Source organism: Haplochromis burtoni, unplaced genomic scaffold (assembly GCF_018398535.1).
Source record: "Haplochromis burtoni strain Fernald_Lab_line unplaced genomic scaffold, NCSU_Asbu1 Contig_18, whole genome shotgun sequence".
In the NCBI taxonomy this organism is placed as follows: Eukaryota; Metazoa; Chordata; class Actinopteri; order Cichliformes; family Cichlidae; genus Haplochromis; species Haplochromis burtoni.
This window is the reverse complement of record NW_024582379.1, coordinates 549,895-569,500: the sequence shown is the minus strand read 5'-3', so window position 1 is coordinate 569,500 and position 19,606 is coordinate 549,895. Positions and strand designations below refer to the sequence as shown.

At 38.7% G+C, this 19,606-nt stretch overlaps 1 protein-coding gene across 1 annotated transcript in view; it reads left to right on the top strand.

Annotated features, from left to right (window-relative positions):
* The window catches only part of grid2 (glutamate receptor, ionotropic, delta 2), a gene marked incomplete at its 5' end in the record, with an annotated part of 543,021 nt that overhangs the window by 277,257 nt on the left and 246,158 nt on the right, over nucleotides 1–19,606 (top strand). The window contains 1 exon segment of the mRNA XM_005916136.3: nucleotides 19,227–19,514. Within this exon segment, the coding sequence (XP_005916198.1) occupies nucleotides 19,227–19,514 (288 nt within the window).

Here is a 19,606-nt window from a genome sequence, read left to right as displayed (position 1 = left end):
TTGCTTTCCATAGTTTTCCTATTTACTAAATAAGCAAAAAGTATTGAAACAGTATACTTTTGTATTTGAATCTACATTACTGGTCAAAAGATTTAGAACCACCAGGTTTTTCCAGTTTTCTATTGAAAATTATGTTTGATGTCTCATTGCACTGTGAAATGAAAGCACAGTGTATATATATATATATATATATATATCATATATATTATATATATATATTATATATTATATATATAAATATATTATATATATATAATATATACATATCTGCTGTGTTGTGTGTGTGTGTGTGTGTGTGTGTGTTGTTTGGTTTTTTTTTCTATTTGACAAATCAAAAACAGCATATAATTTTCAATATGATAATTTGCATTCAGTTAGATTTAATCTTGTATAAATGATTCAGCACACCAAAAGATATACAAGACAAATATAAGATATACAAAAGTGTAGAATGAGGTATACAAAAATATGATAGTTACTAAACACATCAGAATTGACCAAATAGTTATGATCTCTTGAGAAAATATAGCAGTTTACTATTCTATAATGAGTTTTACTAAACAGAGCACATGTACCCATTTAAATCTTCCTCTTTGTCTGGTAACAGTTGCTTGCCTTCATTCTTCAGTGCCAGATGTCTCTTTGGGTGGGACTGACAAGTAAGTACTGCTTGCTGTAAAAGTAACACTTTAAAGGTACTGTGCGATACTGAAAGTATGTACTACGCATTACTTGTTACTTTAAAAAGTAATAAATTACTTGTGGCATCTTCAAATTAACTCCTTCATATGACAACCTTAAACAACCTATAAAGGTGTTAAGAGGTATGACCCAGTACTTCTTTTTTTCCATAAAAGGTAAAAACTTGCTCCTTTTTGTGGGTAATGCATTAGGTTGTTGTCATTTGTTCAAACTAAGCTTACTCTTATTTTAGTATTCTGGCAGCATTTCTTTCTTTTGGTCTGCTCTATTATCGTACGCTTCCCACCTTGTCTAAACCTAAAAGAGAAAAGTTGTTTTTCTGCTATCATATTCAGGAAAACAACACAGGGACTTAAAATATATGCCAGCTCTAATAAGCCTAAAACTTCATTCAGTCAGGAAACAGAAACATTAAAGAAATGAATCATATGTTTTAAAAAAGTTCTCTTTTATGGTCAACAAGCTGTGGCAGTTTCGGAAGTACCTTTTCTATGAACATAGGCATATAATGAAAATCTAGGTTTAATAAAAATTGATTAGAATGGGGGGGAAGCATTAGCTGTCAGAGGTGCCTGGTGAAAAGAATATACTGGTAAGCACATAAACAGAATCTCTCTCTCCCTCATCCCTGTTTAATCAGACACAAGGTAATATTTTTTGGTTCAGATCACAGTGGATAGTTGAGCCCTGAGGGAATTTGGAAGACACAGATTTTCATTAAGGGGTATCTATCGAGATAAATCCTACCTGTGATACTGGCAAGTATTCCATTTTCTTCCCTGTTTGCTTGTTCCAGGTTGTGCATCTTTTAACAAAGATCCTATGTGTAACTTTGGATTGAGGCTGTATTTCCCCACCAATATTCTCAGTGCAAACACAGGTGCTTTTTATTATTGTGATTACTGGAAGATGAGAACATAGTCATTCCATATTACTTACATTTTATTTAGGCTTGCAGCATAATTAAAATCACACACTGTCTGTGTTTTAAATCAACACCAAACTCAGTTTTTATTTCATTAAGACCTTTCATTTGGGTTAATGAGTTATTCTTTCCAGTATTACAACACACAGCTGTTTGTAGTTAATCTAACCATTCATCTACTTATAGTCAGTACATAAAGTCTACAGTTTTCCTTATGGCAGTGTATTACACTCTTGGATCAGATGTCACTAGGGTTTTTTAGGAAGTGTACCAGAAAGATAAAGACACCTGTTACAGTTGTTTAGTTGCTCAGAAACCCCCCCAAAACAAGCAGTAATAAGAGTGTCCATAATAACTTTTGGATAATATGCTAACTGTACAGTATCTTGGATTTCAGTGTCTGTCATTAGATATGTTTGTTTTGTTTTTTTTAATTCTCTTTTGTATTTATATTTGGGGCGATCGTGGCTAAAGAGTTGGGAGTTCGCCTTGTAATCGGAAGGTTGCCGGTTCGAGCCCCGGCTTGGACAGTCTCGGTCGTTGTGTCCTTGGGCAAGACACTTCACCCGTTGCCTACTGGTGGTGGTCAGAGGGCCCGGTGGCGCCAGTGTCCGGCAGCCTCGCCTCTGTCAGTGCGCCCCAGGGTGGCTGTGGCTACATTGTAGCTTGCCATCACCAGTGTGTGAATGTGTGTGTGAATGGGTGGATGACAGGTTGTGTAAAGCGCTTTGGGGTCCTTAGGGACTAGAAAAGCGCTATACAAATACAGGCCATTTACCATTTATATTTGGGCGTGTGGCATAATAATTATTATTAAATCAGCATCTTGAAAATTTACACCTCTTGTAAAAGAACAATAACTTCCTCTTACACACTGGCCTGGATTCAACTCTCAGATGATTAGAAACCAGTCCGTGTGTCATCGCAGGGAGTCCTCAACTTTTAAAAGCAATTATAAGAGCTGATTCGATTGAATGGCTATTACTGGTAGCTGTCTCAGCTCCATGTGCTAATAACAAATTACTCCTCTTCAAAAGTGATGAGCACAAGATGAGTATAGAACAGGATGATGCTCAAACACGTCATATAGATTACTCTTCATGTTGCTTAAAGGTTGTACATGCTCCTCTAGTCAGCAGTTCACCCTTATGAAACTCCAAGTATTAATTAAAAGGGTAAATAGGTTTATGTAAGACCTTGTGTGTGTGTGCCTGTGTGTATCAATAGACATGTCATGCTTCTAAATGATAAATCATCTTTTTTTCTTTTTGTCTTTGCCCTCCCTCTAATGAAACTACAAACCCATGCTGTGAAATAAATATAAACATGCACCCTTACAAACATGTCAACTCACAGAAATAGCACAGAGTATAAACTCCGGGCCTTCTCTGTCTGAGCGGATGCCAGCTCATCCAAATTGGATCACAGTGTCTTCGAGGGGACTAGGTGTACAAGTATCAAAGAGATTGAAGGGCTGACAGCCAGCCAAATTAAAGCATTAAACCTTAGCATCCGTCTGGTTTCTGCACAGAGCGGGGCAGGAAAGGGGAGTGAGTGGGAGAGAGATTATAGAGGCGAGATTTAAGGGAGGGGACAGACAGGTGGTAGGGAGTGAGAAGAGAGAAAAACAGAACACAGCAGCATGAGATGACGCGGAGGGAGAAGAAACAGAGAGGAAACCAGTGAGCAGGAGTGGGAGGCAAAAGGGAGAAGTGATCCGACAGCAGAGGGAGAGACAATGTCAATCCACAAAGGTCAGATAAAGGCAAAAGCTGTTACAGGAATGAAAGCACTGGGAATAAGAAATAATTGTCAGCCTAAATTATTATGTGTGACTCTGAACCCACAGGAAGTACATGTACACACTCCATATTTACTATTTTGGAAACAACAAAGTAATTTGCTCTGATTTTTCCTGTGAAAAGTGCTTGAGGCAAGAATAAACAGATGAACAAGCCAAGCAAGTTTTGTGAAAAATATACTTTACATAGAGTAGGTTATTGTTTTTACATTTAATGCCACACAATTATATATATACATGAATAATAAATGTGCTCAGTACATTTTGGCGCTACTGAGAATACATAAACTTACATGACCAAGGTATTATGCTAATACAAATTCCCAAATCGCTTTAATTTGTAACAAACTATCCAAGCCAGAAGTTCCTTTCATGCATTTTAAGTTTATCTAAGTTAAAAACAAATGCATTTAAAAAATGCAGTCAACAAAAAACAAACATAATAAAAATCATTGTTTTCAATGCTCACTAGGCCAGTACTGGAAATTGTATGCATGACAACCATCCGTTACATTACACTTGTTTTCAAGGACATTCATTACATGTAAAACTACATGATATGGAAATGCCATTGCACTAATTACAGTAATTACTGATGGTACTGGACAACTAAAATGTTCAGCCTGCGTGTATTTATATTTCTTTATAATATATGCTTTTGCTGTGCAATGCAACTCTATGGACAAAAGTATTGGGCCACCTACACATTACACCTACAGGAGTTGTTCTGCAATGGAAACCAATGTCATGAGTCTCCCAGTGGACAGTTTTTTGTGCTGTGTTAATACCAGAGTTAACATCTTGATGCATTCTCAACAACTCTGCAGTTACTGAGTCAGCAGAGTGTTGGCAATTTTGATGCAATATGCACCTTAACAACCCCCCCACCCTTAACTTTACTTTAATTTTATACACATTTGGCAGTGGGACTGAAAACACCTGATTTAAAAAGTGAAGAGGTGATAATGCTAATACATTTGTCTATCTATTGTATGTTGTAGCTTTGAAGTTTAGATTAGAATTAGAAATTTATTTTTGTGCTCTAACACGTACCTTCAGAATGAAATAAATATAGTAATACTTCCTTCAAAGTACAACTTGTGAAGTTGGGGGTGGGTTTGGCTACAAAGAAGTGTTTTTATTTATTTATTTTCCCAATTCAACATGCAGAGCAGTAAGTAGTCCACATATCGCACATATCCCTCATTTTAAGCCAATATAATGCTAGTACGTATCTATATTGGAAGTCCTGAAATTTCCACATGATATTGGTAGGGATCTGCCTATTAAATTATGTGTTCTCTAAGAACCAACCAATGGGCTAATCTGTTGTGAAAATTGATCTTGAATAATAGTCATTCACTCCTGAGTAACATCACCGTTTTCACAGGTTTGGAGTTCCAACAGACAGATACTTGTTCCTTAGATAACAGTATCTGGGTATGACAGCAGGAGATGCAAACCGCTTCAACACAATGACAGCAATAACAGCTTTTAGCGCTGTGCTGTCGAGTGGCACAAACAGCCGGGTGGAAACGGGACAACAGACAAACCACCACTGAGATTCAGACAGCTAGAAACACAAATGGATACTCATACACTGACACACAAACACACACATGCCAATTAGTGACAAACATTGTAATTGCATCTCATAAGGATAGCAAAGTCTCATTAAAAATGAAATGAAAAAGGCCTACATCCACCATACTGTGTACACACAGACAACAGCAAATGTCTTTTTTTGGTGCTTCATTTCTTAAAAATTAATTTGAATTTGATGTGTTTACCAAAACACTGATTGCTTTAATGAGCGGCACATTGTTGAGTGGTTGTTTGTGTGACCCCCCTGATGAAAACTAATTGACTTTGAGTCTAAAACTTTGATTAGAAATGTTGTCTTAGTAGAACATTCCTCTGTCAGAAGAGAATTGAGAGCCATTTCAGTTACGCTATGAGTTTTACACCTATATTGTTTATGTACTTTATAAAAAAATCTTTCCTTGTTGCTTTTAATGAAGTGAACAGAAACTGGGAAAATAGAGAAGGAAATTGATTGCTTAATTACGAATATGCTATGAACTCAAAGCAATTAACAAAAGCAATCTTTCTCTCTCACACACATTCACACACAACTTCAGCATTGCTTAATAATGTAGCTATAAATAGTTTTATATAAATTATTTTCATTCTGCTTAACTGGTCAAAGAGGGCATTAGGGTCTCTTTTTGCATATTTAATTAAATCGAATTCAAAATAACTAAAATTACATTTTAAAGATTGCATTGCAGATATAAACCCATGGTGTCAAAAATAGTAAATATGATATTCATATCCTGTTAATATTCAAGTTTATTTAATTTTATTCTATTCATATAGCACCAGTGGACAGCAACAGGTTTCTCAGGATGCTTTATATTATAAGGTAAAAACCCTAATATATCAGACTGCAATGACCCCAACCCTAAGATGATCCTCTTTGAGCAAGCGCTTAGTGACAGTGGGGAGAACGAACTCCCTTTAAACTGGAAGGGTCCTCTGGAAGCAGCAGCCTCAGTGATGGGCACCCATCTGCCATGTTGAGGGTGTGAGAGGAAATTCAATTTCAAAGTCCTAGGTGATTTCAAACTTGGGTGTCCACATTGCCTGCTCACCTATCTGATGAGGTGATGACAATACCCCACCAGCCCGAGAGGTAAACAGAAAACATCTCCTTCCTTCAAGAATCGCAAATAAGCCTAAAGTTGACAATAACAGGCTGTGGTAGCGTGATGGTAAAGTGGAAACAACCACATTATAATGGTAACACAAGTTTAGTGCTTTGCAAGCATCTGTACAGACAACGTGCAAATACAAAGCTAGGCAACAACCCAGGCTGATTTTAAAGCTGAGTGCATGTTGACCCCAGCTTAGCAGCCAGACCTTCAACTTCAACAGGCAACAACAGGCAGTGATGGGCAGGAAAGCGTCTAGCCTCCATTTCTCCCTGTTCATGTTTCTAAAGTAGAATCGTTGGGCTGGTTTTCATCTTTGCTTTGAGTAAACAGAAAGCAGAAGTTCCACCTTTGTGAAAGCATCTCCAAAAACAAAATACGAAAAGACAAAAAAAAAGTAGAATTTGGATTAAATACATGACAAATACGGTCACTCCACACACTGTGATGATGATGGCAGTTTTGATGATGATGTAGGTGTTACTGGTATAGTATATATTAAAAAATAAGCAAACAAACAGTTTACTCACATAAACTTTTATGTAATCCACTACACGCTCTATATGTTTTAGCTCCAGACACCCAAAGTAAATTTTAGTAGTTGTCTTATTATGTTCAAAGTTAAATAAGACTTTTCTGTCATATTCTTGCATTGACAGTCTACCTAATACTAGGGATGGGTATCATTTAGGTTATATCCGATACCAGTACCAAACTGGTACTTTTGAAACGGTGCCGGTGCTTAAACGGTGCTCGAACCGGTGCTCGAACTGGTGCTTAAAGAATGGAGAACACAAAATTAGTCCAAAAACCTCTCATGTTCAGCTGTTTTTTTGTAAAAAGATAACAATGTTAGCCTTTTCTGCAGCTATGGGGCATATATGGTATCACTCTTGGCTGGAAGCAGTGCTTAATCAATGGAAAAAACACAAACTTTGTCCAAAAACCTCTCATGTTTAATTGTTTTCCACTTTTTCTTTGGTCATTTTAGCTTTTTTGGCCAGGGTGAAGGGAGTATCTGCCATCAAACAAGAAGACAGCCGCATGTAACTGCGATGGTGTTTGCTAGTTCACCTTACATGCATTAATGTAATAACGTGATTAGCCTACTCAACGTAAATTACACACGAGCAACATTAAGCTACTCACGCAGGGAAGAACGGCTGCTGCTGCCATCATCATCCGTCATCATTTCTGCTACACTGGCAGGGCTACGGGCCAGGACTCTCCTCTTTGTGTTCTTGGGGGATGTTGCTAACTCCGGGTCAGATAACAGGCAACCCACGCGCAGTAGATGTGCACGGTGTGAGGTCTCGCAGCAAGCTATCAAATACGGCGCATTTCTCGGCTTTTAACAAAATGCTATACGTCGCCAGGTGTTTCATCAGATTCGAGGTGTTACCTCCTTTGCACAGTATCAGCTTAAAGCACTTGTTGCAGGCTGCTGAGTTTGCATCTTTTGCTGTGAAGTACAGCCAGACTTTGACCGCTTCTCCTTGGGCATTTTTAATCTGTAGCTCTGCTCTAAAAGAACGTGCGTACCTGGGCCCGCCTACTATGCTTGCAAAGGTAAAATGATTGGCTGGAATCCAAAGTGTATGACATCTCAAGAAAAAAAAAAAGCACCGAAATAAAGCACTGAAATGTGCGCTGCTTTTCAGTCTGGTTACTACCGTTTATGTCAGAACCTGTGCCATAATGGCACCAGATACTGGTACCCATCCCTACCTAATACTAGCACACAAGTGCACATGCATACACGTCCCTTACGCCACTCATTTAACTCTGACAATCAAGGTCAGCGTCTTTTTGAGAGTGAAATATTTGTGCCATGTTTTTTATATTGCATTATCTAGAGAGAGTGGGAAAAAATGGCTCAGATCAAGGCCTTGACAGACTAAACGTGGCAGTTTGTGCAAGATTTATTTCTTTTTTTTAAAGCAGTTATTGCAGTCATGATCACAATTTTACATTGCAATCGTTAAAGGATAAAGTAGAGAGCTGCTTTAAGAAAAATCTATATTTATCAAACACAACTACAGTGGAGGACCCCAAAAATCACAAAGCATGTCTGTTTGTTAATGTTTTCACGCTGTGTGATTGACTATAAACATTTGCTCATTCAATTATGGATCAACAGAGTGACAGCAGAAGGGGCTTTACTGAGTACTTTGAACAGATTCTGCTGTCGCTTTTCAACTTGAAATACATCAGTCCCTTGCTCCAGGCTTCTCTCTAGGCCTTCACAGGGGGCCTGCCATCTGTCATGTGGTGCACACACGTCATACACATGGTGTCCACAGTATATGAGCAGCGATGCACACAAACACACCAATATAAAGAAATTCCTGGGAACAAGCATGCAGTGGCATAAGCGATCACACACAAAAACCAGCAAATTCATGCTCACGTGCACGCACTGTTTCCTCCCTCTGAACTCATTCATTCTTTTTACAGCAACATAAGAGTTATCAAGCATCCTGTCAGGGGAAAGGGAGAGAGAAATACAGCGGGGGAGAATGACAAAGAAACGATGGCATGGCTTTGGCTGCAGTGTAGCTCTTGTATATTTATCTCAATTAGATTTTCTGGGACACTGTGTATACATAGGGTTTATTCCACCAGTCTTTGTGCATTTCATTTTGTATTAGTAGATATCGAGATATTTGTTGGACTAGATATGTTGTTCCGCTGTAGTTTAGAAAAACACTGCAGTGGAGTGAAGATTGGAAATGTTGGTGTCTTTTTTTGACTGGATGTCTGCAGTTTACCTTTCTTACCTCACAGTAGTCCATTTTTTCTTCTCATGATTTCTATGCAGAAGCCCAAAAAACTGCTCTATTGCCTATTTTCCAGTGTAGAGTTTATTTACTTCAGTTCCATATGCTTTGTTTTAAGTGTTTGACAGTGTGTGCAACTGTATCCAAATACAATGGGAAAGCATCATATGGAGCACAAACTCCTCTCTCTCTCTCTCTCTCTCTCGCTCCTCTGGATCTGTCAGTAATCCGGTGCCGCTGCACTTGAATCTCTATTTTTCTCCGAGCTGTATCTTTTGCTGTCTTTGTTCTCCAATTCCTCTTTCTCTGTCTCTTCACATCTCTATTTATGTGTTTCTCAGTCTTTGCCATAACCTCATATGTGCTAGGATCTATTAGCCTCTCTTCCCCCCACCCCCCCACCCCCCACTCTCTCACGTATACACTTCTCTGTCAGTTTTCTTTCCTTCCCCTCCCCTCCCTTCCTCCATCGAGATCATCTGTAAAATAAAAGGTGAATATAGCCTTTAGCTAGGTACTAGCACTTCAAAGCCCTCTCATTTTCCCTCTCTCTTTTCATCATTGGAAGGTTGAGTACTGTTATAAACCCACATAACCTTTTCACCACATGGCCCTTGTCTCTGTCTGATCTCTTATCGATGCCAATTTTATCTCAAGTGTGAAGGAGCTACTGTACATTCAGTTTGAATATACAGTATATGGCTATGACTTAAACCTTCTGTTCCAAGTATGTCTAAGGCTTCCTAATTACATCTACTTCTCCAGAAACACAAAAATGCAATGTGTGTGAGCATGTAACAGGGAAGCCTGAGGATTTGAGTACCAGCTGCATGTGCATATTTGTGTATATGAGTACTTCCCTTTGAAACTGTTGGTGCTCCTTGTATTTCAGCCTGGCCTCTCAGCAGTTTTGAGGAGTACTCTCAAAAACTGGACATGAATTGTTAAAATTTTCATGTCAGTGAGAGTGAATTTATAGGTAATGAATTATAATAGGGAGCATATTTCGCGTCAGGAATAGTATTTTTGTCGAGGGATATGTCACCATGACAACCAGGAAAACAAAGTTTTAAAAGACATGGCAAGCTGTATTTTAACCTAAAGCGTAAGCCACAAATTTGTAATGCATTACGTTAACCAAATGATATTTGCAATTAATAACATATTTAAAAAAAAAATATGTGAAAAAGCTGTGAGGTGTATGATTCAAAACTTGAGTCTCCAGGATGAAAGTCAAGACAGCCTACTCCACCACCATCACTCACAACTACCCGACTTTTTCTTGCATCTTGATCAGCACATGTAAGAGCTGAGTGATGAAAAATTCTGTTCAAGGACATAAAATAATGTTGGGAAATTCATGCCAAAGACTCGAGGAATAAAAAAGAAAGAAAATTGGTGTCCAACATCACACTCCAGTAGATTAAAACTTGTGACTATATCACAAACTGTTGTTAGACTGAGTTGTGTAGTTGTAGGTAGGATAATCAGTTTTATTAATTTCTTTGTGTTTTGCAAGTTATGTCTAATCAGTGTATTTTTTTTTCTTCTAGGCTGATTGCACTACTGGGGGAAAATATAAATCCATGTAGAAAAAAAAACTGATCAAGTTTATTTTGGCGTTGTTGACCATATGCTTGATTTATTGTTTTCTTGTATCTTCTAATTTACTTTGTCTTTGATAACTTCAAACTTGACACTGTACGATTTTTCCAACAACAAGTTTAAATTAGTTATATAAACTGTCATTGCCGTAGGCAGAGACTGCACAGCCAGACAAAGAAACATAGGTGCTACGTGGGCTATGCATCACATGGTGCAAAGCACTCCAGTGAATAATCAAATAAGCAAGAATGATATAAGATCCTTCTGGGAACTCATTTCACCTTTTGGGTTGAAAAATGGTATAGCTGCTATTTTGTCTAAGTTTGAAATGTCATTGCAATATTAGAGAGCCAGAAAAGAGAATAGTTGATGCTGTACTGACTACTGCTGCTTGGAAAAGACAGTAAGGAGGTGGAAGAACACAAGACACTTGCTGGCATGTTGCACTGGATGGGTGCCTGGAAGAAAGGGGCTACAGATCCCTACACAGTCTTGTTGCCAGTACCAGGATTTTTAGGCATGATACAAGCAGCTATGGTCAGCTAGTATACAGTTACTCTGTAAGTGCGCATTTGCGTGTGAGTGTATGTCACCCCAACTGACTCACTGTATTGCTTATGGATGCTGGAGAGATCCATCCTTTCTTTCTCTATTTGTTGTGTTTAACACTTATAGAAATAAATATCACTGCATCATTGTTCGATGGGATCATCAGCATTAGCAGTGGTTACTTAGACACCTACAGATACCTCTATACTCTGATCCCTTCATCACAGTCCACCCACCCTTTACCTCTCTTTCTTTTCACTTTAGCAAACTAAGTAGCTACTGAAGATATGCAAAGATGTAGCTAATTTTGAGCACATTTAAACAACGCAGCTATCTACCTTCACCTCCATTAATTTTCTATTATTTTAGGCAATTAGCAAATGGTTTAATTATAAATATATTAATCAAAAAATAAGGTATTGTCTCTGGTTTTAAAGGATCTTGATATCTTTTTCTTAATGACTTTTTTATGAAACTGAAGTGCTCAATTAATGAATTTTGGATAATCAATCAACCCTTCCCTTCACATTTTTATTAACTGCTCTCTGTCGTTTCCTATAATATTTCCATCTGTGGGTATGCAATCCCTTTCTTTCTTACTGAAGTAACTCTGATAGAGTCTTGTATCATTATGGAGTTCTCCATATTTCATCTCTCTGCGGTTCCCTCCTTCCTTTCATCACCTTCACCATCTCCCTTTACTGCCCTATGATTTGCATTTGTCTCCGTCTTACTCAACAAGCCTTGATACCTACTTTATTTCCCTGAGCTTTTTACTGTAATGCATGCTTTGAAAACATCTCAATCCAACTTTTCATTTCTCCTCCCATTTATTTTTTAATTCTCCTTTTCTACTCGTTTGCTAATTTTGCTCTCACGATTCATCAATTTATTTACTGTCTTCCAAATCTATGTACACAGCTGCAGATAATTAAGTTTTTTCATGCTGGCTCAGGCACAGGGAAAGGCACCAATAGCATTGGGAAATCCCTTACTGGTAAATGGTGTAAACACTGCTAAATGTTTTGTTTGATATACAGTATGTCACTAATGTGTTAGATAAACACCATCAGATCAGCCTGTTTGCGCAATCCGTGTGTAAAATACCAAAGAGACACATATTCACCCACTCAGAAATCAGAAAATCTTGTTTCCGATAAATAATACAGTTCTGGATTGGGTCAATCTGTTACAGGTAAATGAACATACCCAAGCTCCCCATCTCATGCCAGTTATTGCCAAATGATGACAAAGTGAACTGATTGAAATGCAGTTCCTGTAGCTATTTCGTCAAAATCTGATCAGACTTTCTTTTTTTCTTTCTTTCCAGTGAAACCTTTCACTTTCTTTCTTTCCAGTGAAACCTTTCACTTTCTTTCTTTCCAGTGAAACCTTTCACTTTCGGAGAGTAATGATTGTGTACAAGCGTATTACACATTTAAAAATAATAGTAATATGAAAAAAAACCTTTCCCCCTACATGTTCACATGATAGATCCACTAGATTAAGGACGTGTTGGGGAAAAAAGAAAACGACACACATCTGTCCTAGCGAAGTAATAGCAGTAAAAGCCCAAAGGCTGTAAACAGAAGAGCTGTGGATTTTCCCAGGGGACACGTTCATCTCCTTGACTTTACAATAGATTGAGCCGGGGCACAAAGATATATATGGCGTCAGGTTTGTCTGAATGGATTGAGGGTGGATGAGCGAATAGCCAAAGGAAAGAAGAGATGAGAAAAAGAATAAACTGTCAATCCATGGACCACTATACCCACACCACATATGTCCATAGTTTATTTTGATTCTGTACTTTCTCCTGTGAGCACACACACACACACACACACACACACACACACACACACACACACACACACACACAATAAAAATTAATTCACTGGCAGGCACTGAGAAGCATCAAATAGCGAGCAAGTATCACATTTCGCACTGTGTCTTTTTTCCTTGTGTAGATATTGTCTAAAAGAAATCACTCTTGACTGTGGGTTGACATAAGACAAATGGATTTTTGAGGATTACTATTTGCTGAAAACTGAAAGTTATGCTAATTCAATGGAAATCACATAGGTGGTAGATGCTGAAAGAAGAGTGATGAATTTTAACAGGGGATGAAGTAGCCACTAGAGAAGAAGGGCATGGGGTGCATTTTAATTGGATTTAAACAACAATTGAGTTGCTGGATTGATGAGTGGATGAATGGAGAAAAGGAACAAAAAAAAAACTTCCCACAATTATCTCCTGTACATGTTTCAGATAATGGAAAACAAAGTAAAGGAATTAGTTTTTAGACCAGATGAGAGGAAAAAGAAAATAGAGCACGGCTGTGGTAAAGAGGCACTTATCTGGCATCCTCATAAAAACTAGGAACTAAAATCTGGGTTCATTATACAGTTCACTTCAAGTTGAATTTGTGAGAGGCAGGAGAAGAGTAGAGGAGTTACAAAAGAGAGCAAGGTGGAAGGATGAGTGGAGTGAAATTAAGGGTTATTTTGCAAAAATAAGAGAAGAGGGAACGTAGGAAAAGTGGCATGTTAGGAATTTCATTGCAAATAAAAAAAGAAGAAAAAACTGTGAGACAGATACTGAAATAAAAGGGGACGGCTTATTCATCTGGTGAGTGTGATAACAGTGAATGCAGCCACTGGATGAATATAGTGGTAAAGGGTACTGAGGGAGAAATGAGGAGAGAAATGAGGAGAGGAGCGCAGATAGAGTTACAGACAAGACAAAAAGAGCCTGGATGAAAGAGAGGATGTATACATCTCCAGGGCACAAAGACTAGAGCTGAATAGATGATGTTAAATGTGACAAGATGAAGGGACCAAAGGGGGTCCATTAAATGTTAATGGGAACAGGGTAGACGGTCGAGAGGCTACCCGGGGCAAGAATAAGAACAGATTGTGTTTGTGAGAAATCATTGGTCTGGTATTTTCAGCAACAGGAAGTGCCAGAAGTCTAAAGAACCTACAGTGATAAATTTCTAAAGAAACAGAGTCGAAAAGGGCACGTTATCTTTTACTCATTCTACCCCCCTGAGCACATTAATTCAAGTGCAAATTCCCTGAAGGAGCGTATATCAGCAAACTACGATTCCACAAATCCACGCAGGCGCTCACAGAGGCATTTACAGTATAGAGCAGAGCATATTTTCAGCCTGCCAGCTCTGTGACTAAGCATCTCTCCCTGCCACTCAGTGCTTAGTCGTGTATGGCACTGTGCATGGCAGCAGTTTGGAACTGTGGACCTTCAAACAATACATGTAACAATATACGGACACAAGTAGGTCATTCAAACACACACTCACACACTAAACACAGAGATACACTTCTGGCTAGGACAGTGCTTTGTGAGCTTGCAGGACTTCCTATTTGTCTATGAATTTCTGATCAAACCAGCCACTTTCTTTTGATTACACACTCATCTTACAGCCAGGGGATACATGGTTTTTCATTCAACCACTCTTCTGCTGAAAACAAACTAAGTCCTCCCTGTTGCTGGAAGTATAATCATAACCTAATGAATAAATAATACAATATCTGTTTGCTAGGTGTTTTTGTTGCTGAATAGAGACGCTTGGGAGATTTGTGAGGAGACTCCCCCTTACACAATGGCAGTCTTTTTTAATATCTTTGTTGCATTGTAGATCATAGATTAAGAGGACTGTTATATTAGAGATAATATGCTAATGTTAACTACACTTTCCCCTTATTTAACATAAAATAGTTCCACAGAGAGGCAGAGGCTGTGCTTTAGGGAGAGAGAGACTCTAAATTTCTTGTGTTTATTGGTTCTCTTCAGGTATTGATTTCCTTGCTTCCTATCCATCTGTCTTTCGCTGTTGTTTCCATCCTTCAGACACCGGGCCACAGAATCTGGAGGACAGTGTGTCAGTGTGATAAAGTCTGTATGGTGTGTGTCAGTGTGTGGTGGAAGGAGAGCTGCTTTGAGAGACACAGCTAGAAGAATCGGTCACACCTGGACGCAGGTGAAGTGCTTGCAGTTCATTTATTCTGACAGACCAACAAGCAGGAGACAGTGCTCAATAACATGCTCTGCTGCAAACAACTCATGTAAAATGCACGCTGACATACAGACATAAAAACGTCTGCATATAAACATTAAGTGGATGGGACAGAGTGTATACTTGATTTATGTAGTGTGTGTTTTTGCAATGGTACTGAAAAGCAGACGAGGCTAATAAAACCCCCATGGCCAAGCACCTGAAGTTGTAGAGAGACACCTGTGTTTAGGAATGACTGATATTTACATCTCTCACATGAACACCTCTCCATAGCTGTTTGTCAGGTCTTAGCTGCTTTAGGGAGACTGAATCCGGCATCATTTATCATGCATCACCATACTGCCCACACAGGGGTGGGGCGTTTGCGTGCGTGGGTTGGCAATGATGTTGGGTTGTGAGTGTGGTTTGGTGGTGGTTGTAGTTCATGATGATACGTCAAGAATTCCAAATAGCAATACTTTCTATTTTTTGCCTACGCCATGGCTCACAATATGAAGTGCTTTGACGTAACTATTGTTTTAATTTGACAGTATAGAAATAGAATTTAATCGGATTGGATTGAACCGAATTGAACTGAAATACAGATCTATCATTTACTCTTAAAACATTGTTCATCCCTGCAGCTTAACATCGTACCAGTAGCTCTAGCTCCTTCTCATGTTCATTCATTAAACTGTTGCCTACATCAGAGTGATGTAAACTTGGGTTGGGTTAATGCAACGAGCCCTTTAAGTTATTAGCAAAAAGTATTAATGAGGCTAATGCTTAGAAGCCCCCCACAGACTTAAGGATGTGTGATGTAGAGGGGATGAGGGCACTAATTCTCCAAAGTGCCCCAATAACTAATGGATTAGCAAAGCTTTCCATTAGCCAAAGCCTTGATCGTGCTAGGCTAATGTGCTGTTTCTAGACTGGAACAATGCAGCTAGTTAAAAAAAAAGTTAGTTAGCATGCCAGCTATAATACACATGTACAGACTGAGTAATTTCCCTAGATGTCCTCAGCCCAAAAATCAATCTCAGTGCCAGTTTTATTTAAATAGCACAATCCATTTCACGTGAGCTATGAAAAATAAAAACATTAAAACTATGGCAAAAATAAGAGAAAACAAAAAAACACGACAAAAACTAAAAAGTAGAAATTAACATGCACACAAACTCACACAGTTATTAACTGTAAGCTACTTAGAATAAAAAGGTTTCAAGTCTATTTTTGAATGTAGACACAGTTGCAATTGACCTCAGGTCAGCGGGCAGCTTGTTCCAAAGAAGAAGACCACAGTAAGTGAAAGCACCTTCAGCACACTTAGATCTAATTCTGGGAACTGTCTTACGATCCTCAGCCGATGACCTGAGGAGTCTAGTTAGGTTATAGACACTGAGCAAGTCAGAGATGTACTGAGGGTCCAAATCATTGAGTGCTTTATGAACTCAAAGAAAGATTTTAAAGGCGATTCCGTAATGAACTGGGAGCCAGTGACGTGACTTCATCACTCGGGTTACGTGTTCAACTATTCAGAGACATGTAGGCTCACTCGCACAGGTCTAACAACCCTGTGATAGGCCCAGGTGCAGATATTTTTCAGGCCCTTACTGCCACATCATATTGAGCAAACACACATCATATACTCATTCCTCCTCTTTCACACAGACACACAACCACAGGCTGCATTAACTAGCATGTGAGCTGCATATTCCTAGATTTTATACTGTGCATTTAGACATTTGAACATTTTATTTACACTGCCTTTGACATAGTATTTTATTCTATTCTATTGTTTTTTCTTAATTTTTGCTGCTCTTAATTTCGTACTGTCCACTTTCTGCCGTGACCAAGCAAATCTTATCTCTCTCATCTCTTAAAAAACATTGGCCTTTGGTTCACAAGATCTGACCATCTGACTGTCTTTGCTCACTTGCTCACTAGACATGACTGGACTTACCTGTGCTCAAACATTAGGTTCCTGGTAGATCGATTCTGGGCTCAATGATTTTTAAGAATAGAGGCTGTGACTAAGCAGCATGGTGAGAGTTTGTGAAGTTTAATCATATATTGTTAGAGTTTAATTAATTCCTCAAAAGTGGACTTGAACAATGGGCAGTGAGACTGAAACTGTATTAGCTTCTACACATTAATCATCTACATCAATGCAGAATGAAATGGTTTTTTGGAAAAAACCCTTCAGCTATTGCTAAAAAGGAAAATTGCTTCCAACAATGTGTTTGCCAGTTAATTACGAAAAGGGTTTGCGTTCATATATTTAAAGTTATTGCTCATAAAATCAGATCAGTGTCCTGGAACTGCTTGAGTGACAACTTCAGCCAGTCAGTCAACTTCAAGTCAAACTGTTTTTGAGCAGACCATCCCTCATACGTATTTAATCTTCTGTGTTAACTTTTTTGTTTATAATTTCAGACAAATAAAGAGTGACATGAATTTGGTTTTAGGGTGACTGTAACATCTCATAAATAAATAAGGCCAGTGATGCTTGAACTAACGTGAATTAATTAAACTTGATTTAATTAAACAAACTGAATTAAACTACAAAACGAAATTAATCAGACAGCACGCTATGCATCAGTAAAACACGCAAGCACACAAATCTACAGGCACACATACTAATTTCTCCTGATTTGAGACTTCATCCTCACCTCTTTGAACACTTTGAAATCCAACTCATTAGGTTGTTTTTGTGCAACCAGCTGACACTGTATTCATTGTCATATTGTATAGGTCACATGTTACACACACACACACACTTGCACACATGCAGTGCTTTATTCTGCCCTCTCAGCACGATGATTCTGTCTCCTCGAGCTTCTCTTTTTCTGAAACTTTTTTCTTTTCACTTTCTTTCTTTGGCTTTATTTTTGCAGTGTCAACAGATTACTCCCTGTGGCATTACACAGGCTGACTGTGTGTGTTTTAGATTGTGCTAACTTGCTTTTATACATTGCCTTTTCACAGTTTGTGTGTCTGCATCTCTGTTTGTGTTGTGTTGTCTTTAAACAGTCTTTCACCGCTCTTTGTTTTTCTCAGTAAATCTGTGACAGGATTTTAGTCAGCTAGGAGTAAAATAAACACTGCTAACATTAAAGGATGCAGTGAGGAGCAGAAGAGGAGGATGAAATGAGGATCAGGATAGATAAGGGATGGAAAAGGGAGAGGGAAAGCTGGGGACTTTCAGAGAGGCAAACAGAAAACCAAAGCAATAAAGAGGTGAAGAGTCAAAAGAGTGAAGAAGCAAGGATAGGTGAATGTTTATGTTACCATGAGGGTAAACAAGAGATGATGGAGAAAGCGGCTGGTGAGTGAAGATGTTGCGAAAGATTGGGAGGTGAAAATCGAAAGATTCTGAAGGAGGAATGTTAGATAGGATGTGGCACAGGAAAGCAGATGATTCCAAACTGAGGACACTGTATAGTATTCTGCAGTGCTGTAAGGCACTTAAAATAAAAATCACTGCAAGACTGTGACTCTGAAATGATTGGGGCTGAAAGGTAAGCACTCAGAGGGGCTGTTTTGAACAAGAAGGGAGATAACAGGGGAGTGGGTTGAGAGGGTAGGAGGTAGAGGTATATTTGATAGCACTAGAGGCCTAACAGGAAGGAATAAGAAGTGAAGTAAGCACACAGAAAGTGTCTCATTGCTGAGGAGAATTTAGGAAGCGGAGCACAAAAAGTCTCTGGCAAAAGTGACATATTTTGAATAGATATATTTATGAGTCCTTATGTTTTCTAATAGCGTTTTACATCACGGCAACACTGTTACTACTCTGCTACCATATATCTGTTTAATTATACTTCCTTCTTTCTCTTTCTAGACAACACAACATATGACTGTAATAGCTTGGTATTCATAATAAATGTCCAGTGCATTTGGAAACAATCTCCAAAATGTTTTTCCGGGCCCTTTAATTAACTCTGCAATGTGGTGACCTTGCCTTGGTGCACTCTTACTCTTTTACAAAGACTCCTAGGATCAACAGTATGACATATACTTTCACCGGTGATTTTTCTTAGAATAAAACAAGTAGGACAACATTTTTTCTATGCTTTGAAATGTGATATATGCCTTCTTTTTTTCTTCTTTGTCTGCTCCCTCCTTCCGTTAGCCTGTGAGCTGATGAACCGTGGAATCCTGGCTCTGGTCAGTTCAATTGGCTGCATGTCGGCAGGCAGCCTTCAAACTCTAGCTGATGCCATGCACATCCCCCACCTCTTTATCCAGCGCTCCCCAGCGGGAACACCCCGTTCAGCCTGCCCACCGACCAGTCGAGTCCCTGGAACAGATGACTACACCCTAATGGTTCGCCCACCTGTCTATCTCAATGAGGTCATCATGCAAGTGGTATCTGAGTATAGCTGGCAGAAGTTTGTTCTCTTCTATGATTCTGATTTCGGTAAGGAAATATCTATCTATCTATCTGTCTGTCTGTCTGTCTGTCTGTCTGTCTGTCTGTCTGTCTGTCTGTCTGTCTGTCTGTCTGTCTGT